Source organism: Procambarus clarkii, chromosome 37, assembly GCF_040958095.1.
Source record: "Procambarus clarkii isolate CNS0578487 chromosome 37, FALCON_Pclarkii_2.0, whole genome shotgun sequence".
Taxonomy (NCBI): Eukaryota; Metazoa; Arthropoda; class Malacostraca; order Decapoda; family Cambaridae; genus Procambarus; species Procambarus clarkii.
Genome location: NC_091186.1, coordinates 7,303,027 through 7,327,395, shown reverse-complemented (window position 1 = coordinate 7,327,395; position 24,369 = coordinate 7,303,027). Strand labels below are relative to the sequence as shown.

The following is a 24,369-nucleotide window of genomic DNA, read 5'->3' as shown; positions in this document are numbered from 1 at the left end:
GCTGGACGATGTAATAGGTGAAAACTAGCTGCACAGTACCCCACGCCCTACCAGTGCAATAAACTACCACTTACCTCAAGGTAAACATGGGCGGAAACCCCCAAAACACTCGAGGCGGTCAATTGCCAAGCAGTGAAAGACCAACAGAGGTAGACCCAAGGTGATTTACGGAAGATAACCCCAAGCCCCGAGGGCGGTACTTACAGGGAACTTAGGGAATGGAACCCCAAGCCCCGAGGGCGGTACTTACAGGGAACTTAGGGAATGGAACCCTAAGCACATGCAGCCCGAGTACCTAGGAATATTACTCCCTGCTCGCATACCACCGTAGGAGCAGTACTGAACCAAGGCACAGCGTAACACTGGAGCCATACGACCGTGATGTCTCGCATCAGCCGAGAACTGGGGTGTGGATCACCGGCGCGGGGGGTCTTGGGCTTCCCCTTCCCCCTCCTGGGGTGAGGGGGGGAGCTGTGCAGACATGGAGCGCAGCTCGTGTGACGTAATGTTTGCTCGTTTTCATTTGGGGAGTTCTGTCCACTCGTTTGTCTATATTCGTCGTTTTAATCAGAATAGTGGTTTGTTTTGGGGCGCTTACCTTTCTGGGTGCCTGTCCCAGTCGATGGCAGATATAGAATGCTCCACAATCACATGTGCATTTCTATAGGTCATTGCTTCCCGTGCCTCTCTAAGGAGGCCAGGATCTGGCTCGTGGTCCCCGGTAGTAATAATCATATCAGCCTGGATTGCTCTGGGGAGCCATAGGGGCTCCCCCAAGAAAAAACAGAGTTTAATGTAATGAAACACCAATTTCTTGGGAAGCCCTGAGGCTCCCTGAAGCTATCCAAACTGACATGTGAAATATTAGTTTGGGTTCATCAGTAACGGGAGTGCTTTATGCCTACCGATGACCATGAGCCAGAACCAGGTCCCCTCAGAGAGATGCAGGGAGCAATAGCCTGTGAGCACTCTACATTTAGAGTATGTCATACTTACCATCGACTGGGGAGGGCACCCAGGAAAATTGGCGAAACAAAACAAGCCACTAGCTGGTTAAAATTGTAACCTATGTCCAAACATAGGAAAATAATTCCCCACAAAAAAAGTCATTAAACTAGTGCACTCACTCATTAGCGCCCCCACTTCCCCCGAGAGGAGGGGGGGGGGGAGGGGAGAAGGAGCCGGCTCAGCCAGCAGCTCTCTCCTTTTGTTCTTGAATGATGAAAACTGTTGACCGGAGGGAGGGAGGGTGTCAGGGAGCCGCCTACAAAATGGCATTTCATTATATTCAACACCGGTTTTCTGTGGGGAGCTCTGTCTGCTCCCTGAAGCTAACTACCCCCAGATAAGTAAAAACTGGGACTTACCCAGGAGGCGGCAGCACCGCAGGTCTCAAGACGAAGAAGAGTCATCTGGCCACAACAGACGCACCAGTGCCACACAAGGATTGAGAGGATCCAGAAGGTTCACGAGATATCTGGTGGCCAGGACCCTGTGCGACCTTCAAAACCCCTGCGCCCGAATATTGACACAAGACATATTACCAAAGACAGCCGCCAGAGCAGCATATATCCACACATCATGTTGTGCGGACATCCCTTCATACACGGGCATGAAGGTAGACCACAGGCTGGCAAGACTTGATGACACTGTGGACAACCTGAGACACACGAGCTCTGGAACAGGGAACCAGGGAAACCGAATCCACCCAAAGCGCATCCACAGACACCGAACCATTGGGCCACAGGCAGCGACGTAAAGCCGTTACCAGACACAGAACATGATGCATCACTTGCCGAATCAACCACGCATCCACCACCACTGGACCCTTCCGGAAGCTTGCCATCTCAATCTTTAGCAGAAAAGGAGAAGGCTGTCAACGAACAAAACGACCATCATGTTAAAAAGAACAGTGCCCCCGGTCCTGAGAAGGCATGAAGGTCCCCAACCCGACCCCCAGAGGCCAAAGCCAACAAAAACAAGGCTTTCATAAAACAAACCTGAACTGAAGAGGCCACCAAGGAGAAGAGAAAAAAGAGAGCACCCGATTTAAAGACCAGGACGTGTCTGGCGGCGCACGAGCAGGTCAGGTGAAAAAATGCTCGAGAGAGCTTGCAGAAAGGAGCAGAAGTGACAAGCACCTCAAAAGCAAGCTAGAGCGGCTCTGTCAATGCCGCACAATAAGAAGTGAAAACATGCGATATTAGATACCAGTCCAGAGAGAGCCAAGAGAGAGAAAAGACAAAATAAATTGACAGACACCGACAACACCTTATGAAGGGAAAGGAAATTGTAGACAGACTGCCAGGAGACTTCATACCATCGCTGAAATGAAGACTGCAGGTGGGACAACATTAAAAAAGTCCCCTGATCATCATAAAAAGGGCGACACACCCATGTAAAAAAAAAACACACGCGAAGAGCGGAAGAGCACAACGAACCAACGAGGTTCCTTACCGGCCAAACTTGCTGAAAGAGGCGGAGTCATGGAAAGACTCCCGGGTTCAGGCACCAAGCAAGCAGCACCTGAAACCAAGGCTGGGCCGGCCACCATGGGGCCAGGAGATTCCCTCTCCGCTGATAGGATTAAGGTCGAGTCAGAACACGTAGAAGCAGCTGGACTGGGAAAGAAAGGAATTAGGACCTCCACCTCAACAAGTCCTGCCGGAAAGCGTCCACCGCGATAGCCTCGTAAGGCGCTGTTCCCCGCGAGGGGGAACAGCGCCACTGATAATGGGAGATGCCGAGATCACGTCGACGTGAAGAGGTCCACCTCTGGGCGCCCGAATGTCCGACAAAGAAAATGAAAGCAGCTGGTATCAACTGTCCACTCCGTGGATAGAGGAATGATACGTGGCCTGGTGAGCGCTGGTCACTAAGCCCAAGTCAAGAGACGAGGCATCCGTGAACAGATCGAGCAAGGGAAGGGGAAGGCGCCATCCACCAAACCCCGAAAACCCCAAGAGGAAGCCAGAGACACAGCAACCGACATAAGGACTCCGGGGGACAAACCCAGCGGTCGCAAGAGCGGTGAAAGGGGCTGCCCCGAGGAAACTAGAACATCCTCCGAAGCCAAAACTTTGCCCAGTGGGTAAACCATCATGACAAATTTTAGGCTCCCGCACAACTGCACCAGCAACCGCCGAGTGACCCGGGTCCCCCCCCTCCCTTATAAACCATTAAAAACGGTTTTTAAATCTTGTCTCCCCCTTAACAACTGTACTGTGCAATGCACTTTGATGCTCTTGACGGGTGGTGCGCAATGAGCCTTGAGGATCTCGACGGATGGTGCACAATGCGCCTCAGGGATCTCGTAGGTATATATCATACGATGGGGGGCATTTTTTCTGCACAATTACAAATGCATTTATATTATTTTTTCTGGCTAATCCTATGTATATTGAACACATACAATATTCTGGCAGTAGAACATCCGTACTGTTCCAAGACACTGTGTTACATGCATAACAAATGTGTCCACAAACATTTTTCATATTTACAATATTTCATGTTCAATTATGTACATTTATAACATATTTACACACTGTACACTATCACACACTATATACATCCCCTATCAATACACTTGGAACTCCACGAGTGTGATAATCAGTGAAGCAGTCAACGGGGCATAGGGGAAGTTTGCACTCAAAGCACCAGGTGCAGATGCATCTTCACTTGTGTACCCTACGTTGTGTGTTCTTGCAAACTTCGCAAGCACGTTTACCCTTCTTCCGTTAGCCTGTGACTGGCATATAACCCAGCTTGAGTACAGCAAGGTGCTCATTACTCCTGAGTCTGTCAGGAACTGCGTGAGGCATTGTTGCTGGCACCCCACATGTGGCATCACAGCCCTTCACCCATACTTCACGAGAGGTTGGGACACTAGAGCAACACTGAATGTATGTAATGGGGGTCTCTTGCCATATTTCACGAGATACATGTTGAAACAGTTGAGCACTGCAACGTCAATGAGGGGAAAACAAATTCATCGTCCACTTCACATAATTGTGAGGCACTTGACGGCACCAAGCATCATGTCACATTTATCAACTAGCCGCACGTTTATGTTGTAGTCAATGACACAATCAGGTTTATATATTGGGAACCGTGTTGCAAAGTGCACTTTGCCACTGTCCAACATGGAACCGGTGTGAATAGTGGTCAACATATTTATCTCGCGTCTGTCTCTCCAGCACACTGATAACATTTTTTCACACTGTCGCAGCTGGCAATCACCCACTGCAATACCAATGTTAAACACTGGCATTTCCGTCCTGAAGGTCTTGACAGTGTCATATACGCCGGTGTTGTGGTCAAGGAAGAGAGTGGTTAGCAAGGGGCTGGTATAGTAGTTGTCAGGGAACAGGATATGCTAACTTATTCAGCAATGGTTCCATAAGTGTTTTCATGACACGTGAAAACTCTGTTACGTGCCTGAAAATCCGTGAATATCTTGACCTAGTATGTCAACGTCAGTACCTGAATACAGTATCATGTACATGACAATACCAGTTTCGCAGTCACATAGCACCAAAAACTTGAGCCCAAACCGGTGCCGCTTAAATGGACTGTACTGCTTGAACGCCAGTCGTCCCTTGAAGAGGACTAGCGATTCATCAATCACGACATTCTGTCCTGGTACAACTTTCTGTCCCTGGACAGAATATCCACAACTGATCCTGTCCACGGAACTTTCCTCTCATATCACTAAATATCTTCCGCACTTTCCACAGTCAGTCGCGTCTATCTTCAATATCATTGTTCTCAAAGTGCAGGCACATGAGAAGCAACACGAACCTATCACGTGACATGTACCTGTTGAACACGGGAGATAGAACAAGGCTGTCTTCTTTACTCCAATAATCTGCATGATGTGTTCATCTGAATGCCTCATTATCATGCAGAATGCTAAAAACACTTGCATTTCCTCATTGGTCGTGTCTTTCCAAGGTGTCATGCGAGAGGCAGGTAAAATGCCAGAGTCAATGAGGCCGTGAGTGTATCTGTTCGTCTCTGCAACGAGATGGTCCATGAATTACTGATCAAAATATGTCATAAAATAATTTATTTAAGCCTTATCATCACCTGTATAGAGGAATAAAGATGTCTCACCAGCATCGTTATCATCAAATGTTGAAATTTGTGGGACAAAAGTCTCACAATCCTCCCACACAAGTACACCAGTGGTTTTGCTGGACCGCAGCTGACCGTGGACCGGGAGCTCATAGACAATGCGTCAGACATGGTTGCTGCCTTGAAACTGAGGCTCCGCACGGCCCTGGGGCATGCAGGGAATTTAAAATGGTGGACGATCACTGGAGGCCTCAGGCATTCATTTCGTACCCGCGTCACCTCTCGCCAACTTTGAATCATACGCTATATATATGAGGTCCCTGAGGCCCATTAACACCACCCGTCGAGCGCTTCAAGGCACGTTGCACAACCACCCGTCGAGCGCCTCAAGGCACGTTGCACAACCACCCGTCGAGCGCTTCAAGGCACGTTGCACAACCACCCGTCGAGCGCTTCAAGGCACGTTGCACAACCACCCGTCGAGCGCCTCAAGCCACGTTGCACAACCACCCGTCGAGCGCCTCAAGGAACGTTGCACAACCACCCGTCGAGCGCCTCAAGGCACGTTGTACAACCACCCGTCGAGCGCCTCAAGGCACGTTGCACAACCACCCGTCGAGCGCTTCAAGGCACGTTGCACAACCACCCGTCGAGCGCTTCAAGGCACGTTGCACAACCACCCGTCGAGCGCCTCAAGCCACGTTGCACAACCACCCGTCGAGCGCCTCAAGGAACGTTGCACAACCACCCGTCGAGCGCCTCAAGGCACGTTGCACAGTGCAGTGGGTTAAACACTGCAAAAATATATTTGCTGTTATTACACTATATGCACACGTTATATATAAGTACTGTATCTACATTTGTGTTTACTATAACGAACCACGGTAACGAATACTATCATCAATAAATAATAGCAGTTACACATGTATTTGGACATTTTTAGGTGATGCTGTGGTCACAAGCTGAACAGCAGTGCTGTGAGCTCATGCTGCGTGCACCAGCCTTGGTGGCTCACTCAGTACTGAGGCTCTCACACCCGGCAATGTTGCCCACAATTTTCTTTTAAATGTCGTCTGTTTACTAGAACCTTGAGGAAGCTGATGTGGACCCCATGTAGCCGCGGGACTTTTAAATATTACGCGGTACTCTAAAAAGTATATATTCAGTGTGTGGTGTGCTGGCAGTATATATACAGTGTGCGGTGTGCAGGCAGTATATATACAGTGTGCAGTGTGCAGGCAGTATATATACAGTGTGCGGTGTGCTGGCAGTATATATACAGTGTGCGGGCAGTATATATACAGTGTGCGGTGTGCTGGCAGTATATATACAGTGTGCGGTGTGCTGGCAGTATATATACAGTGTGCTGGCAGTATATATACAGTGTGCGGTGTGCTGGCAGTATATATACAGTGTGCAGTGTGCTGGCAGTATATATACAGTGTGCGGTGTGCTGGCAGTATATATACAGTGTGCGGTGTGCTGGCAGTATATATACAGTGTGCGGTGTGCAGGCAGTTACACCAAAATTATATATATACAATTTGCGCTGTTAAAGGGTTAAGGTGCTATGTGCAGTTCTGAGGGTTAATACACTCAACATAACTGGGTAATGACAATATGATTAATACACTCACAGTCACTAGTTAATAACAATATGATTAGTACATTTACACACTTACAGTCACTAGATAATAACAACATCATGATTAATATGCTCACTGTTACTAGTTAATAATATCAATATCGCTCACCCTCACTAGTTAATACATCAACATGATAAACACACACACTGGTAGTACAGTAAGAATAAAATTGTCCTTACCATCATTAATGGGCAGAAGTTGTGTTTGCTATCGTCCTGGGTAGCCGAGCAGAGACTGGAAGCAGTATTACCTATTAAGGCAAAATAAAACAAATTTAAGGTTTCTATGACTAAATTTTTCCCACCAAAACATAGTAAATTTTTAGAAAAATTTAATAATTTTTCTTAGGTATTGTGCTTTGAGCAAAAGTAAGGAGGGTGGGCAGGAGTAAGGAGGGTGGGCAGGAGTAAGGAGGGTGGGCAGGAGTAAGGAGGGTGGGCTGGAGTAAGGAGGGTGGGCTGGAGTAAGGAGGGTGGGCTGGAGTAAGGAGGGTGGGCTGGAGTAAGGAGGGTGGGCTGGAGTAAGGAGGGTGGGCAGGAGTAAGGAGGGTGGGCAGGAGTAAGGAGGGTGGGCAGGAGTAAGGAGGGTGGGCAGGAGTAAGGAGGGTGGGCAGGAGTAAGGAGGGTGGGCAGGAGTAAGGAGGGTGGGCAGGAGTAAGGAGGGTGGGCAGGAGTAAGGAGGGTGGGCAGGAGTAAGGAGGGTGGGCAGGAGTAAGGAGAGTGGGCAGGAGTAAGGAGAGTGGGTAGGAGTAAGGAGGGTGGGCAGGAGTAAGGAGGGTGGGCAGGAGTAAGGAGGGTGGGCAGGAGTAAGGAGGGTGGACAGGAGTAAGGAGGGTGGGCTGGAGTAAGGAGGGTGGTCAGGAATAAGGAGGGTGGGCAGGAGTAAGCAAGGTGCGCAGGAGTAAGGAGAGTGGGCAGGAGTAAGGAGGGTGGGCAGGAGTAAGGAGGGTGGGCAGGGGTAGGGAGGGTGGGGCAGGAGTAAGGAGGATGGACAGGAGTACGGAGGGTGGGCAGGAGTAAGGAGGGTGGGCGGAAGTAAGAAGGGTGGGCAGGAGTACGGAGGGTGGGCATGAGTAGGGAGGGTGGGCAGGAGTAAGAAGGGTGGGCAGGGGTAAGGAGGGTGGGCAGGAGTAAGGAGGGTGGGCAGGGGTAAGGAGGGTGGGCAGGGGTAAGGAGGGTGGGCAGGGGTAAGGAGGGTGGGCAGGGGTAAGGAGGGTGGGCAGGGGTAAGGAGGGTGGGCAGGAGTAAGCAGGATGGGCAGGAGTAAGCAGGATGGGCAGGAGTAAGGAGTATGGGCAAGAGTAAGGAGTATGGGCAAGAGTAAGGAGGGTGGGCAGGAGTACGGAGGGTGGGCAGGAGCAAGGAGGGTGGGCTGGAGTAAGGAGGGTGGGCAGGAGTAAGAAGGGTGGGCAGGAGTAGGGAGGGTGGGGCAGGAGTAAGGAGGGTGGGCAGGAGTAAGGAGGGTGGGCAGGAGTAAGGTGGGTGGGTGGGTGTTACGGCCCTCTCGGGACGCAACGGGGTCCTTACTCTGATGTTGTTAGAGGAAGATATATGTATCCGTTCCCAAGCCAGTATTGGCTATCAAGGGATGAGATCCGTGACGCAAGTAACTTAAAAGGGAGTAGGGAAAGAAAGCTAAGAACTTAATATTATATAATGTCCGTCACCAATAAATAATATATAAAACGGTTACACAAGGGGGGGGGGGGGGTATTAACACTATACAAGGGGATTAATCCATAATCGTAGTCTTCTGCTGAAGACGCTGGTGCCACACCACTTGGTGCCGAGTCCTTGGTGCTTTCTTCGTGGCCTCACGACGTGTCCTCTGAGAATGCCGAGCCTACCCGGGCCACAGGTCAGCCAAAACGCAGGTCCACTGGGGGCACCGTCGTGGAGGCCGTCAACCACACGTCCAGCTGGTCTGCTGGCAGGTACTGAGCCACCAAGGCTGGTACGGCCACTCCACGAACGATATAAGGGGTACGCCCTAGACAGGAGTCGTGTGATATCACAAATCACCCTCCTGTCCTCAATACCCCAGTGGATGATCGTCTCCAACAGTCGGTCCCGGGTAAATCCTTTCACTGCCACTCCACTGGCAGGCTAACACACCAAAGTGTTCTTCCGGGGGGACGACGTCACAACAGCTGCAGCAAACTTCACAGTATGGAGACTGGCTCCCTCGGGTAGACTGACTCAACCTTCAACACAGCGGTCCCAGGTCAACTCTGTAAACAGACACGTCATCAATGACTGGGACACACTAAAACACCTTACTCACGGGCTCGGGCACAAACACCTGACGTATCCAGTCCATAGATGGCGCTGTCGTCGGAGCACCACCTCACCAGAGGTCAGTGGCGGCTGTGTTGTGAGCTGCACAGGACTGGAAACTGGCCCTTGTGGCCGATATTCGCCGTCCTCATCCGGTGTCGTCGTTCGTTTGGCGGGGGTTTCGGGAGCTGACCCACAGATGGCGTGGTCGTTTACTACTCCGTGCTCGGACGCTGGATCCGGGTTCGTAACAGTGGGGCAGGAGTAAGGAGGGTGGGCAGGGGTAAGGAGGGTGGGCTGGAGTAAAGAGGGTGGGCAGGAATAAGGAGGGTGGGCAGGAGTAAGGAGGGTGGGCAGGGGTAAGGTGGGTGGGCAGAAGTAAGGAGGGTGGGCTGGAGTAAGGAGGGTGGGCAGGAGTAAGGAGGGTGGGCAGGAGTAAGGAGGATGGGCAGGAGTAAGGAGGGTGGGCAGGAGTAAGGAGGGTGGGCAGGAGTAAGGAGGGTGGGCAGGAGTAAAGAGGGTGGGGCAGGAGTAAGGAGGATGGGCAGGAGTAAGGAGGGTGGGGCAGGAGTAAGGAGGGTGGGGCAGGAGTAAAGAGGGTGGGGCAGGAGTAAGGAGGATGGGCAGGAGTAAGGAGGGTGGGCAGGAGTAAGGAGGATGGGCAGGAGTAAGGAGGATGGGCAGGAGTAAGGAGGGTGGGCAGGAGTAAGGAGGGTGGGCAGGAGTAAGGAGGGTGAGCAGGAGTAAGGAGGATGGGCAGGAGTAAGGAGGATGGGCAGGAGTAAGGAGGGTGGGCAGGAGTAAGGAGGGTGGGCAGGAGTAAGGAGGGTGGGCAGGAGTAAGGAGGATGGGCAGGAGTAAGGAGGATGGGCAGGAGTAAGGAGGGTGGGGCAGGAGTAAGGAGGGTGGGGCAGGAGTAAGGAGGGTGGGCAGGAGTAAGGAGGATGGGCAGGAGTAAGGAGGATGGGCAGGAGTAAGGAGGGTGGGCAGGAGTAAGGAGGATGGGCAGGAGTAAGGAGGGTGGGCAGGAGTAAGGAGGATGGGCAGGCGTAAGGAGGGTGGGCAGGAGTAAGGAGGGTGGGCAGGAGTAAGGAGGGTGGGCAGGAGTAAGGAGGGTGGGCAGGAGAAAGGAGGGTGGGCAGGAGAAAGGAGGGTGGGCAGAAGTAAGGAGGGTGGGCATGAGTAAGAAGAGTGGGCCGGAGTAGGGACGATGGGCAAAAGTACGGAGGGTGGTCAGGAGTAAGGAGGATGGTCAGGAGTAAGGAGGGTGGACAGGAGTAAGGAGGGTGGGCAGGAGTAAAGAAGGTGGGGCAGGAGTAAGGAGGGTGGGCATGAGTAAGGAGGGTGGGCAGGAGTAAGGAGGGTGGGCAGGAGTAGGGAGGGTGGGCAGGAGTAGGGAGGGTGGGGCAGGAGTAAGGAGGGTTGGCAAGGAGTAATGAGGGTGGTCAGGAGTAAGGAGGGTGGGCAGGAGTAAGGAGGGTGGGCAGGAGTAAAAAAGGTTGGGCAGGAGTAAGGAGGGTGGGCAGGAGTAAGGAGGGTGGGCAGGAGTAGGGAGGGTGGGGCAGGAGTAAGGAGGGTGGGCAGGAGTAAGGAGGGTGGGCAGGAGTAAGGAGAGTGGGCAGGAGTAAGGAGGGTGGGCAGGAGTAAGGAGGGTGGGCAGGAGTAAGGAGGGTGGACAGGAGTAAGGAGGGTGGGCTGGAGTAAGGAGGGTGGTCAGGAATAAGGAGGGTGGGCAGGAGTAAGCAAGGTGCGCAGGAGTAAGGAGAGTGGGCAGGAGTAAGGAGGGTGGGCAGGAGTAAGGAGGGTGGGCAGGGGTAGGGAGGGTGGGGCAGGAGTAAGGAGGATGGGCAGGAGTACGGAGGGTGGGCAGGAGTAAGGAGGGTGGGCGGAAGTAAGAAGGGTGGGCAGGAGTACGGAGGGTGGGCATGAGTAGGGAGGGTGGGCAGGAGTAAGAAGGGTGGGCAGGGGTAAGGAGGGTGGGCAGGAGTAAGGAGGGTGGGCAGGGGTAAGGAGGGTGGGCAGGGGTAAGGAGGGTGGGCAGGGGTAAGGAGGGTGGGCAGGGGTAAGGAGGGTGGGCAGGGGTAAGGAGGGTGGGCAGGGGTAAGGAGGGTGGGCAGGGGTAAGCAGGATGGGCAGGAGTAAGGAGTATGGGCAAGAGTAAGGAGGGTGGGCAGGAGAACGGAGGGTGGGCAGGAGCAAGGAGGGTGGGCTGGAGTAAGGAGGGTGGGCAGGAGTACGGTGGGTGGGCAGGAGTAGGGAGGGTGGGCAGGAGTAAGAAGGGTGGGCAGGAGTAGGGAGGGTGGGGCAGGAGTAAGGAGGGTGGGCAGGAGTAAGGAGGGTGGGCAGGAGTAAGGTGGGTGTTACGGCCCTCTCGGGACGCAACGGGGTCCTTACTCTGATGTTGTTAGAGGAAGATATATGTATCCGTTCCCAAGCCAGTATTGGCTATCAAGGGATGAGATCCGTGACGCAAGTAACTTAAAAGGGAGTAGGGAAAGAAAGCTAAGAACTTAATATTATATAATGTCCGTCACCAATAAATAATATATAAAACGGTTACACAAGGGGGGGGGGGTATTAACACTATACAAGGGGATTAATCCATAATCGTAGTCTTCTGCTGAAGACGCTGGTGCCACACCACTTGGTGCCGAGTCCTTGGTGCTTTCTTCGTGGCCTCACGACGTGTCCTCTGAGAATGCCGAGCCTACCCGGGCCACAGGTCAGCCAAAACGCAGGTCCACTGGGGGCACCGTCGTGGAGGCCGTCAACCACACGTCCAGCTGGTCTGCTGGCAGGTACTGAGCCACCAAGGCTGGTACGGCCACTCCACGAACGATATAAGGGGTACGCCCTAGACAGGAGTCGTGTGATATCACAAATCACCCTCCTGTCCTCAATACCCCAGTGGATGATCGTCTCCAACAGTCGGTCCCGGGTAAATCCTTTCACTGCCACTCCACTGGCAGGCTAACACACCAAAGTGTTCTTCCGGGGGGACGACGTCACAACAGCTGCAGCAAACTTCACAGTATGGAGACTGGCTCCCTCGGGTAGACTGACTCAACCTTCAACACAGCGGTCCCAGGTCAACTCTGTAAACAGACACGTCATCAATGACTGGGACACACTAAAACACCTTACTCACGGGCTCGGGCACAAACACCTGACGTATCCAGTCCATAGATGGCGCTGTCGTCGGAGCACCACCTCACCAGAGGTCAGTGGCGGCTGTGTTGTGAGCTGCACAGGACTGGAAACTGGCCCTTGTGGCCGATATTCGCCGTCCTCATCCGGTGTCGTCGTTCGTTTGGCGGGGGTTTCGGGAGCTGACCCACAGATGGCGTGGTCGTTTACTACTCCGTGCTCGGACGCTGGATCCGGGTTCGTAACAGTGGGGCAGGAGTAAGGAGGGTGGGCAGGGGTAAGGAGGGTGGGCTGGAGTAAAGAGGGTGGGCAGGAATAAGGAGGGTGGGCAGGAGTAAGGAGGGTGGGCAGGGGTAAGGTGGGTGGGCAGAAGTAAGGAGGGTGGGCTGGAGTAAGGAGGGTGGGCAGGAGTAAGGAGGGTGGGCAGGAGTAAGGAGGATGGGCAGGAGTAAGGAGGGTGGGCAGGAGTAAGGAGGGTGGGCAGGAGTAAGGAGGGTGGGCAGGAGTAAAGAGGGTGGGGCAGGAGTAAGGAGGATGGGCAGGAGTAAGGAGGGTGGGGCAGGAGTAAGGAGGGTGGGGCAGGAGTAAAGAGGGTGGGGCAGGAGTAAGGAGGATGGGCAGGAGTAAGGAGGGTGGGCAGGAGTAAGGAGGATGGGCAGGAGTAAGGAGGATGGGCAGGAGTAAGGAGGGTGGGCAGGAGTAAGGAGGGTGGGCAGGAGTAAGGAGGGTGAGCAGGAGTAAGGAGGATGGGCAGGAGTAAGGAGGATGGGCAGGAGTAAGGAGGATGGGCAGGAGTAAGGAGGGTGGGCAGGAGTAAGGAGGATGGGCAGGAGTAAGGAGGGTGGGCAGGAGTAAGGAGGATGGGCAGGAGTAAGGAGGATGGGCAGGAGTAAGGAGGGTGGGGCAGGAGTAAGGAGGGTGGGGCAGGAGTAAGGAGGATGGGCAGGAGTAAGGAGGGTGGGCAGGAGTAAGGAGGATGGGCAGGAGTAAGGAGGATGGGCAGGAGTAAGGAGGGTGGGCAGGAGTAAGGAGGATGGGCAGGAGTAAGGAGGGTGGGCAGGAGTAAGGAGGATGGGCAGGCGTAAGGAGGGTGGGCAGGAGTAAGGAGGGTGGGCAGGAGTAAGGAGGGTGGGCAGGAGTAAGGAGGGTGGGCAGGAGTAAGGAGGGTGGGCAGGAGAAAGGAGGGTGGGCAGAAGTAAGGAGGGTGGGCATGAGTAAGAAGAGTGGGCCGGAGTAGGGACGATGGGCAAAAGTACGGAGGGTGGTCAGGAGTAAGGAGGATGGTCAGGAGTAAGGAGGGTGGACAGGAGTAAGGAGGGTGGGCAGGAGTAAAGAAGGTGGGGCAGGAGTAAGGAGGGTGGGCATGAGTAAGGAGGGTGGGCAGGAGTAAGGAGGGTGGGCAGGAGTAGGGAGGGTGGGCAGGAGTAGGGAGGGTGGGGCAGGAGTAAGGAGGGTTGGCAAGGAGTAATGAGGGTGGTCAGGAGTAAGGAGGGTGGGCAGGAGTAAGGAGGGTGGGCAGGAGTAAAAAAGGTTGGGCAGGAGTAAGGAGCGTGGGCAGGAGTAAGGAGGGTGGGCAGGAGTAGGGAGGGTGGGGCAGGAGTAAGGAGGGTGGGCAGGAGTAAGGAGGGTGGGCAGGAGTAAGGAGGGTGGGCAGGAGTAAGGAGGGTGGGCAGGGGTAAGGTGGGTGAGCAAAAGTAAGGAGGGTGGGCAGGAGTAAGAAGGGTGAGCAGAAGTAAGGAGGGTGAGCAGGAGTAAGAAGGATGGGCAGGAGTAGGGAGGATGGGCAGGAGTAAGGAGGGTGGGCAGGAGTAAGGAGGGTGGGCATGAGTAAGAAGAGTGGGCCGGAGTAGGGACGATGGGCAAAAGTACGGAGGGTGGTCAGGAGTAAGGAGGATGGTCAGGAGTAAGGAGGGTGGGCAGGAGTAAGGAGGGTGGGCAGGAGTAAAGAAGGTGGGGCAGGAGTAAGGAGGGTGGGCATGAGTAAGGAGGGTGGGCAGGAGTAAGGAGGGTGGGCAGGAGTAGGGAGGGTGGGCAGGAGTAGGGAGGGTGGGGCAGGAGTAAGGAGGGTGGGCAAGGAGTAATGAGGGTGGTCAGGAGTAAGGAGGGTGGGCAGGAGTAAGGAGGGTGGGCAGGAGTAAAAAAGGGTGGGCAGGAGTAAGGAGGGTGGGCAGGAGTAAGGAGGGTGGGCAGGAGTAGGGAGGGTGGGGCAGGAGTAAGGAGGGTGGGCAGGAGTACGGAGGGTGGGCAGGAGTACGGAGGGTTGGCAGTAGTAAGGAGGGTGGGCAGGAGTAAGGAGGGTGGGCAGGAGTAAGGAGGGTGGGCAGGAGTAAGGTGGGTGGGGCAGGAGTAAGGTGGGTGGGGCAGGAGTACTTCACATAATTGTGAGGCACTTGACGGCACCAAGCATCATGTCACATTTATCAACTAGCCGCACGTTTATGTTGTAGTCAATGACACAATCAGGTTTATATATTGGGAACCGTGTTGCAAAGTGCACTTTGCCACTGTCCAACATGGAACCGGTGTGAATAGTGGTCAACATATTTACCTCGCGTCTGTCTCTCCAGCACACTGATAACATTTTTTCACACTGTCGCAGCTGGCAATCACCCACTGCAATACCAATGTTAAACACTGGCATTTCCGTCCTGAAGGTCTTGACAGTGTCATATACGCCGGTGTTGTGGTCAAGGAGGAGTCTGGTTAGCAAGGGGCTGGTATAGTAGTTGTCAGGGAACAGGATATGCTAACTTATTCAGCAATGGTTCCATAAGTGTTTTCATGACACGTGAAAACTCTGTTACGTGCCTGAAAATCCGTGAATATCTTGACCTAGTATGTCAACGTCAGTACCTGAATACAGTATCATGTACATGACAATACCAGTTTCGCAGTCACATAGCACCAAAAACTTGAGCCCAAACCGGTGCCGCTTAAATGGACTGTACTGCTTGAACGCCAGTCGTCCCTTGAAGAGGACTAGCGATTCATCAATCACGACATTCTGTCCTGGTACAACTTTCTGTCCCTGGACAGAATATCCACAACTGATCCTGTCCACGGAACTTTCCTCTCATATCACTAAATATCTTCCGCACTTTCCACAGTCAGTCGCGTCTATCTTCAATATCATTGTTCTCAAAGTGCAGGCACATGAGAAGCAACACGAACCTATCACGTGACATGTACCTGTTGAACACGGGAGATAGAACAAGGCTGTCTTCTTTACTCCAATAATCTGCATGATGTGTTCATCTGAATGCCTCATTATCATGCAGAATGCTAAAAACACTTGCATTTCCTCATTGGTCGTGTCTTTCCAAGGTGTCATGCGAGAAGCAGGTAAAATGCCAGAGTCAATGAGGCCGTGAGTGTATCTGTTCGTCTCTGCAACGAGATGGTCCATGAATTACTGATCAAAATATGTCATAAAATAATTTATTTAAGCCTTATCATCACCTGTATAGAGGAATAAAGATGTCTCACCAGCATCGTTATCATCAAATGTTGAAATTTGTGGGACAAAAGTCTCACAATCCTCCCACACAAGTACACCAGTGGTTTTGCTGGACCGCAGCTGACCGTGGACCGGGAGCTCATAGACAATGCGTCAGACATGGTTGCTGCCTTGAAACTGAGGCTCCGCACGGCCCTGGGGCATGCAGGGAATTTAAAATGGTGGACGATCACTGGAGGCCTCAGGCATTCATTTCGTACCCGCGTCACCTCTCGCCAGCTTTGAATCATACGCTATATATATGAGGTCCCTGAGGCCCATTAACACCACCCGTCGAGCGCTTCAAGGCACGTTGCACAACCACCCGTCGAGCGCCTCAAGGCACGTTGCACAACCACCCGTCGAGCGCTTCAAGGCACGTTGCACAACCACCCGTCGAGCGCTTCAAGGCACGTTGCACAACCACCCGTCGAGCGCCTCAAGCCACGTTGCACAACCACCCGTCGAGCGCCTCAAGGAACGTTGCACAACCACCCGTCGAGCGCCTCAAGGCACGTTGCACAACCACCTGTCGAGCGCTTCAAGGCACGTTGCACAACCACCCGTCGAGCGCTTCAAGGCAAGTTGCACAACCACCCGTCGAGCGCTTCAAGGCACGTTACACAACCACCCGTCGAGCGCCTCAAGCCACGTTGCACAACCACCCGTCGAGCGCCTCAAGGAACGTTGCACAACCACCCGTCGAGCGCCTCAAGGCACGTTGCACAACCACCCGTCGAGCGCCTCAAGGCACGTTGCACAGTGCAGTGGGTTAAACACTGCAAAAATATATTTGCTGTTATTACACTATATGCACACGTTATATATAAGTACTGTATCTACATTTGTGTTTACTATAACGAACCACGGTAACGAATACTATCATCAATAAATAATAGCAGTTACACATGTATTTGGACATTTTTAGGTGATGCTGTGGTCACAAGCTGAACAGCAGTGCTGTGAGCTCATGCTGCGTGCACCAGCCTTGGTGGCTCACTCAGTACTGAGGCTCTCACACCCGGCAATGTTGCCCACAATTTTCTTTTAAATGTCGTCTGTTTACTAGAACCTTGAGGAAGGTGATGTGGACCCCATGTAGCCGCGGGACTTTTAAATATTACGCGGTACTCTAAAAAGTATATATTCAGTGTGTGGTGTGCTGGCAGTATATATACAGTGTGCGGTGTGCAGGCAGTATATATACAGTGTGCAGGCAGTATATATACAGTGTGCGGTGTGCTGGCAGTATATATACAGTGTGCGGGCAGTATATATACAGTGTGCGGTGTGCTGGCAGTATATATACAGTGTGCGGTGTGCTGGCAGTATATATACAGTGTGCAGTGTGCTGGCAGTATATATACAGTGTGCGGTGTGCTGGGAGTATATATACAGTGTGCGGTGTGCTGGCAGTATATATACAGTGTGCGGTGTGCAGGCAGTTACACCAAAATTATATATATACAATTTGCGCTGTTAAAGGGTTAAGGTGCTATGTGCAGTTCTGAGGGTTAATACACTCAACATAACTGGGTAATGACAATATGATTAATACACTCACAGTCACTAGTTAATAACAATATGATTAGTACACTTACACACTTACAGTCACTAGATAATAACAACATCATGATTAATATGCTCACTGTTACTAGTTAATAATATCAATATCGCTCACCCTCACTAGTTAATACATCAACATGATAAACACACACACTGGTAGTACAGTAAGAATAAAATTGTCCTTACCATCATTAATGGGCAGAAGTTGTGTTTGCTATCGTCCTGGGTAGCCGAGCAAAGACTGGAAGCAGTATTACCTATTAAGGCAAAATAAAACAAATTTAAGGTTTCTATGACTAAATTTTTCCCACCAAAACATAGTAAATTTTTAAAAAATTTAATAATTTTTCTTAGGTATTGTGCTTTGAGCAAAAGTAAGGAGGGTGGGCAGGAGTAAGGAGGGTGGGCAGGAGTAAGGAGGGTGGGCAGGAGTAAGGAGGATGGGCAGGAGTAAGGAGGATGGGCAGGAGTAAGGAGGATGGGCAGGAGTAAGGAGGGTGGGCTGGAGTAAGGAGGGTGGGCTGGAGTAAGGAGGGTGGGCTGGAGTAAGGAGGGTGGGCTGGAGTAAGGAGGGTGGGCTGGAGTAAGGAGGGTGGTCAGGAGTAAGGAGGGTGGTCAGGAGTAAGGAGGGTGGGCAGGAGTAAGGAGAGTGGGCAGGAGTAAGGAGGGTGGGCAGGAGTAAGGAGGGTGGGCAGGAGTAAGGAGGGTGGGCAGGAGTAAGGAGGGTGGGCAGGAGTAAGGAGAGTGGGCAGGAGTAAGGAGGGTGGGCAGGAGTAAGGAGAGTGGGCAGGAGTAAGGAGGGTGGGCAGGATTAAGGAGGGTGGACAGGAGTAAGGAGGGTGGACAGGAGTAAGGAGGGTGGGCTGGAGTAAGGAGGGTGGGCAGGAGTAAGGAGGGTGGTCAGGAGTAAGGAGGGTGGGCAGGAGTAAGCAAGGTGCGCAGGAGTAAGGAGAGTGGGCAGGAGTAAGGAGGGTGGGCAGGAGTAAGGAGGGTGGGCAGGGGTAGGGAAGGTGGGGCAGGAGTAAGGAGGGTGGGCAGGAGTAAGGAGGGTGGGCAGGAGTAAGGAGGGTGGGCAGGAGTAAGGAGGGTGGGCAGGAGGAAGGAGGGTGGGCAGGAGTACGGAGGGTGGGCATGAGTAGGGAGGGTGGGCAGGAGTAAGAAGGGTGGGCAGGAGTAAGAAGGGTGGGCAGGGGTAAGGAGGGTGGGCAGGAGTAAGGAGGGTGGGCAGGGGTAAGGAGGGTGGGCAGGAGTAAGCAGGATGGGCAAGAGTAAGGAGTATGGGCAAGAGTAAGGAGTATGGGCAAGAGTAAGGAGGGTAGGCAGGAGTACGGAGGGTGGGCAGGAGCAAGGAGGGTGGGCTGGAGTAAGGAGGGGTGGGCAGGAGTACGGTGGGTGGGCAGGAGTAGGGAGGGTGGGCAGGAGTAAGAAGGGTGGGCAGGAGTAGGGAGGGTGGGGCAGGAGTAAGGAGGATGGGCAGGAGTAAAGAGGATGGGCAGGAGTAAAGAGGGTGGGGCAGGAGTAAGGAGGGTGGGCAGGAGTAAGGAGGGTGGGCAGGAGTAAGGAGGGTGGGCAGGAGTAAGGAGGGTGGGCAGGAGTAAGGAGGGTGGGCAGGAGTAAGAAGGATGGGCAGGAGTAAGAAGGATGGGCAGGAGTAAGAAGGATGGGCAGGAGTAGGGAGGATGGGCAGGAGTACGGAGGGTGGGCAGGAGTACGGAGGGTGGGCAGGAGTACGGAGGGTGGGCAGGAGTACGGAGGGTGGGCAGGAGTACGGAGGGTGGGCAGGAGTACGAAGGGTGGGCAGGAGTACGAAGGGTGGGCAGGAGTAAGGAGGGTGGGCAGTAGTAAGGAGGGTGGGCAGGAGTAAGGAGGGTGGGCAGGAGTAAGGAGGGTGGGGCAGGAGTAAGGTGGGTGGGGCAGGAGTAAGGAGGGTGGGCAGGAGTAAGGAGGGTGGGCAGGAGTAAGGAGGGTGGGCAGGAGTAAGGAGGGTGGGTGGGTGTTACGGCCCTCTCGGGACGCAACGGGGTCCTTACTCTGATGTTGTTAGAGGAAGATATATGTATCCGTTCCCAAGCCAGTATTGGCTATCAAGGGATGAGATCCGTGACGCAAGTAACTTAAAAGGGAGTAGGGAAAGAAAGCTAAGAACTTAATATTATATAATGTCCGTCACCAATAAATAATATATAAAACGGTTACACAAGGGGGGGGGGGTATTAACACTATACAAGGGGATTAATCCATAATCGTGGTCTTCTGCTGAAGACGCTGGTGCCACACCACTTGGTGCCGAGTCCTTGGTGCTTTCTTCGTGGCCTCACGACGTGTCCTCTGAGAATGCCGAGCCTACCCGGGCCACAGGTCAGCCAAAACGCAGGTCCACTGGGGGCACCGTCGTGGAGGCCGTCAACCACACGTCCAGCTGGTCTGCTGGCAGGTACTGAGCCACCAAGGCTGGTACGGCCACTCCACGAACGATATAAGGGGTACGCCCTAGACAGGAGTCTCGTGTGATATCACAAATCACCTTCCTGTCCTCAATACCCCAGTGGATGATTGTCTCCAACAGTCGGTCCCGGGTAAATCCTTTCACTGCCACTCCACTGGCAAGCTAACACACCAAAGTGTTCTTCCGGGGGGACGACGTCACAACAGCTGCAGCAAACTTCACAGTATGGAGACTGGCTGCCTCGGGTAGACTGACTCAACCTTCAACACAGCGGTCCCAGGTCAACTCTGTAAACAGACACGTCATCAATGACTGGGACACACTAAAACACCTTACTCACGGGCTCGGGCACAAACACCTGACGTATCCAGTCCATAGATGGCGCTGTCGTCGGAGCACCACCTCACCAGAGGTCAGTGGCGGCTGTGTTGTGAGCTGCACAGGACTGGAAACTGGCCCTTGTGGCCGATATTCGCCGTCCTCATCCGGTGTCGTCGTTCGTTTGGCGGGGGTTTCGGGAGCTGACCCACAGATGGCGTGGTCGTTTACTACTCCGTGCTCGGACGCTGGATCCGGGTTCGTAACAGTGGGGCAGGAGTAAGGAGGGTGGGCAGGGGTAAGGAGAGTGGGCTGGAGTAAAGAGGGTGGGCAGGAATAAGGAGGGTGGGCAGGGGTAAGGTGGGTGGGAGTAAGGAGGGTGGGCAGGAGTAAGGAGGGTGGGCAGGAGTAAGGAGGATGGGCAGGAGTAAGGAGGGTGGGCAGGAGTAAGGAGGGTGGGCAGGAGTAAGGAGGATGGGCAGGAGTAAAGAGGGTGGGGCAGGAGTAAGGAGGGTGGGGCAGGAGTAAGGAGGGTGAGGCAGGAGTAAAGAGGGTGGGGTAGGAGTAAGGAGAATGGGCAGGAGTAAGGAGGGTGGGCAGGAGTAAGGAGGATGGGCAGGAGTACGGAGGGTGGGCAGGAGAAAGGACTGTGGGCAGGAGTAGGGAGGGTGGGAAGGAGTAAGGAGGGTGGGGCAGGAGTAAGGAGGGTGGGCAGGAGTAAGGAGGGTGGCCAGGAGTAAACAGGGTGGGCAGGAGTAAACAGGGTGGGCAGGAGTAAGGAGGGTGGGCAGGAGTAAGTAGGGTGGGCAGGAGTAAGGAGGGTGGGCAGGAGTAAAGAGGGTGGGCAGGAGTAAAGAGGGTGGGGCAGGAGTAAGGAGGGTGGGCAGGAGTAAGGAGGGTGGGCAGGAGTAAGGAGGGTGGGCAGGAGTAAACAGGGTGGGCAGGAGTAAACAGGGTGGGCAGGAGTAAGGAGGGTGGGCAGGAGTAAGTAGGGTGGGCAGGAGTAAGTAGGGTGGGCAGGAGTAAAGAGGGTGGGCAGGAGTAAAGAGGGTGGGGCAGGAGTAAGGAGGGTGGGCAGGAGTAAGGAGGGTGGGCAGGAGTAAGGAGGGTGGGCAGGAGTAAGGAGGGTGGGCAGAAGTAAGGAGGGTGGGCAGGAGTAAGGAGGGTAGGCAGGAGTAAGGAGGGTGGGCAGGATTAAGGAGGATGGGCAGGAGTAAAGAGGATGGGCAGGAGTAAAGAGGGTGGGGCAGGAGTAAGGAGGGTGGGAAGGAGTAAGGAGGGTGGCCAGGAGTAAGGAGGGTGGGCAGGAGTAAGGAGGGTGGGCAGGAGTAAGGAGGGTGGGCAGGAGTAAGAAGGATGGGCAGGAGTACGGAGGGTGGGCAGGAGTACGGAGGGTGGGCAGGAGTACAGAGGGTGGGCAGGAGTACAGAGGGTTGGCAGTAGTAAGGAGGGTGGGCAGGAGTAAGGAGGGTGGGCAGGAGTAAGGAGGGTGGGCAGGAGTAAGGTGGGTGGTGCAGGAGTAAGGTGGGTGGGGCAGGAGTAAGGAGGGTGGGCAGGAGTAAGGAGGGTGGGCAGGAGTAAGGTGGGTGGGTGGGTGTTACGGCCCTCTCGGGACGCAACGGGGTCCTTACTCTGATGTTGTTAGAGGAAGATATATGTATCCGTTCCCAAGCCAGTATTGGCTATCAAGGGATGAGATCCGTGACGCAAGTAACTTAAAAGGGAGTAGGGAAAGAAAGCTAAGAACTTAATATTATATAATGTCCGTCACCAATAAATAATATATAAAACGGTTACACAAGGGGGGGGGGGTATTAACACTATACAAGGGGATTAATCCATAATCGTGGTCTTCTGCTGAAGACGCTGGTGCCACACCACTTGGTGCTGAGTCCTTGGTGCTTTCTTCGTGGCCTCACGACGTGTCCTCTGAGAATGCCGAGCCTACCCGGGCCACAGGTCAGCCAAAACGCAGGTCCACTGGAGGCACTGTCGTGGAGGCCGTCAACAACACGTCCAGCTGGTCTGCTGGCAGGTACTGAGCCACCAAGGCTGGTACGGCCACTCCACGAACGATATAAGGGGTACGCCCTAGACAGGAGTCTCGTGTGATATCACAAATCACCCTCCTGTCCTCAATACCCCAGTGGATGATCGTCTCCAACAGTCGGTCCCGGGTAAATCCTTTCACTGCCACTCCACTGGCAGGCTAACACCCCAAAGTGTTCTTCCGGGGGGACGACGTCACAACAGCTGCAGCAAACTTCACAGTATGGAGACTGGCTGCCTCGGGTTGACTGACTCAACCTTCAACACAGCGGTCCCAGGTCAACTCTGTAAACAGACACGTCATCAATGACTGGGACACACTAAAACACCTTACTCACGGGCTCGGGCACAAACACCTGACGTATCCAGTCCATAGATGGCGCTGTCGTCGGAGCACCACCTCACCAGAGGTCAGTGGCGGCTGTGTTGTGAGCTGCACAGGACTGGAAACTGGCCCTTGTGGCCGATATTCGCCGTCCTCATCCGGTGTCGTCGTTCGTTTGGCGGGGGTTTCGGGAGCTGACCCACAGATGGCGTGGTCGTTTACTACTCCGTGCTCGGACGCTGGATCCGGGTTCGTAACAGTGGGGCAGGAGTAAGGAGGGTGGGCAGGGGTAAGGAGGGTGGGCTGGAGTAAAGAGGGTGGGCAGGGGTAAGGTGGGTGGGCAGAAGTAAGGAGGGTGGGCTGGAGTAAGGAGGGTGGGCAGGAGTAAGGAGGGTGGGCAGGAGTAAGGAGGATGGGCAGGAGTAAGGAGGGTGGGCAGGAGTAAGGAGGGTGGACAGGAGTAAAGAGGATGGGCAGGAGTAAAGAGGGTGGGGCAGGAGTAAGGAGGATGGGCAGGAGTAAAGAGGGTGGGGCAGGAGTAAGGAGGGTGGGGCAGGAGTAAGGAGGGTGGGCAGGAGTAAGGAGGATGGGCAGGAGTAAGGAGGATGGGCAGGAGTAAGGAGGGTGGGCAGGAGTAAGGAGGGTGAGCAGGAGTAAGGAGGATGGGCAGGAGTAAGGAGGATGGGCAGGAGTAAGGAGGGTGGGCAGGAGTAAGGAGGATGGGCAGGAGTAAGGAGGGTGGGCAGGAGTAAGGAGGATGGGCAGGAGTAAGGAGGATGGGCAGGAGTAAGGAGGATGGGCAGGAGTAAGGAGGGTGGGGCAGGAGTAAGGAGGATGGGCAGGAGTAAGGAGGGTGGGCAGGAGTAAGGAGGATGGGCAGGAGTAAGGAGGATGGGCAGGAGTAAGGAGGGTGGGCAGGAGTAAGGAGGATGGGCAGGAGTAAGGAGGGTGGGCAGGAGTAAGGAGGATGGGCAGGAGTAAGGAGGATGGGCAGGAGTAAGGAGGGTGGGCAGGAGTAAGGAGGGTGGGCAGGAGAAAGGAGGGTGGGCAGAAGTAAGGAGGGTGGGCATGAGTAAGAAGAGTGGGACGGAGTAGGGACGATGGGCAAAAGTACGGAGGGTGGTCAGGAGTAAGGAGGATGGTCAGGAGTAAGGAGGGTGGGCAGGAGTAAGGAGGGTGGGCAGGAGTAAGGAGGGTGGGCAGGAGTAAGGAGGGTGGGCAGGAGTAGGGAGGGTGGGGCAGGAGTACGGAGGGTGGGCAGAAGTAAGGAGGGTGGGCAGGAGTTCGGAGGGTGGGCAGGAGTAAGGAGGGTGGGCAGGAGTAGGGAGGGTGGGGCAGGAGTACGGAGGGTGGGCAGGAGTAAGGAGGGTGGGTAGGAGTAAGGAGGGTGGGCAGGAGTAAGGAAGGTGGGCAGGAGTAAGGAGGGTGGGCAGGAGTAAGGAGGGTGGGCAGGAGTAGGGAGGGTGGGCAGGAGTAGGGAGGGTGGGGCAGGAGTACGGAGGGTGGGCAGGAGTATGGAGGGTGGGCAGGAGTAAGGAGGGTGGGCAGGAGTAGGGAGGGTGGGGCAGGAGTACGGAGGGTGGGCAGAAGTAAGGAGGGTGGGCAGGAGTTCGGAGGGTGGGCAGGAGTAAGGAGGGTGGGCAGGAGTAGGGAGGGTGGGGCAGGAGTACGGAGGGTGGGCAGGAGTAAGGAGGGTGGGCAGGAGTAAGGAGGGTGGGCAGGAGTAAGGAGGGTGGGCAGGAGTAAGGAGGGTGGGCAGGAGTAAGGAGGGTGGGCAGGAGTAGGGAGGGTGGGCAGGAGTAGGGAGGGTGGGGCAGGAGTACGGAGGGTGGGCAGAAGTAAGGAGGTGGGCAGGAGTAGGGAGGGTGGGCAGGAGTAAGGAGGGTGGGGCAGGAGTAAGGAGGGTGGGCAGGAGTAAGGAGGGCGGGCAGGAGTAAGCAGGGTGGGCAGGAGTAAGGAGGGTGGGCAGGAGTAAGGAGGGTGGGCAGGAGTAAGGAGGGTGGGCAGGAGTAAGGAGGGTGGGC

The 24,369-nt window shown here is 54.4% G+C and overlaps 1 protein-coding gene across 5 annotated transcripts in view; it reads right to left on the bottom strand.

The window, feature by feature from the left end:
• Nucleotides 1-24,369, bottom strand: part of LOC123752090 (tripartite motif-containing protein 5-like) — a 548,342-nt gene that overhangs the window by 28,400 nt on the left and 495,573 nt on the right. For 2 of the 5 annotated variants that reach the window (XM_069337043.1, XM_069337041.1), the window contains 2 exons: nt 17,394-17,464; nt 6,902-6,972 (listed from right to left, as the gene is read on the bottom strand). The exons of 1 other annotated variant lie outside the window; for it this stretch is intronic. In XM_069337043.1, the coding sequence (XP_069193144.1) occupies nt 6,902-6,907 (6 nt within the window). In that variant the 5' untranslated portion in view covers nt 6,908-6,972; nt 17,394-17,464. The remainder of the gene's footprint in view (nt 1-6,901; nt 6,973-17,393; nt 17,465-24,369) is intronic. 2 more of the 5 variants (XM_069337044.1, XM_069337040.1) reach the window with 2 other exon arrangements.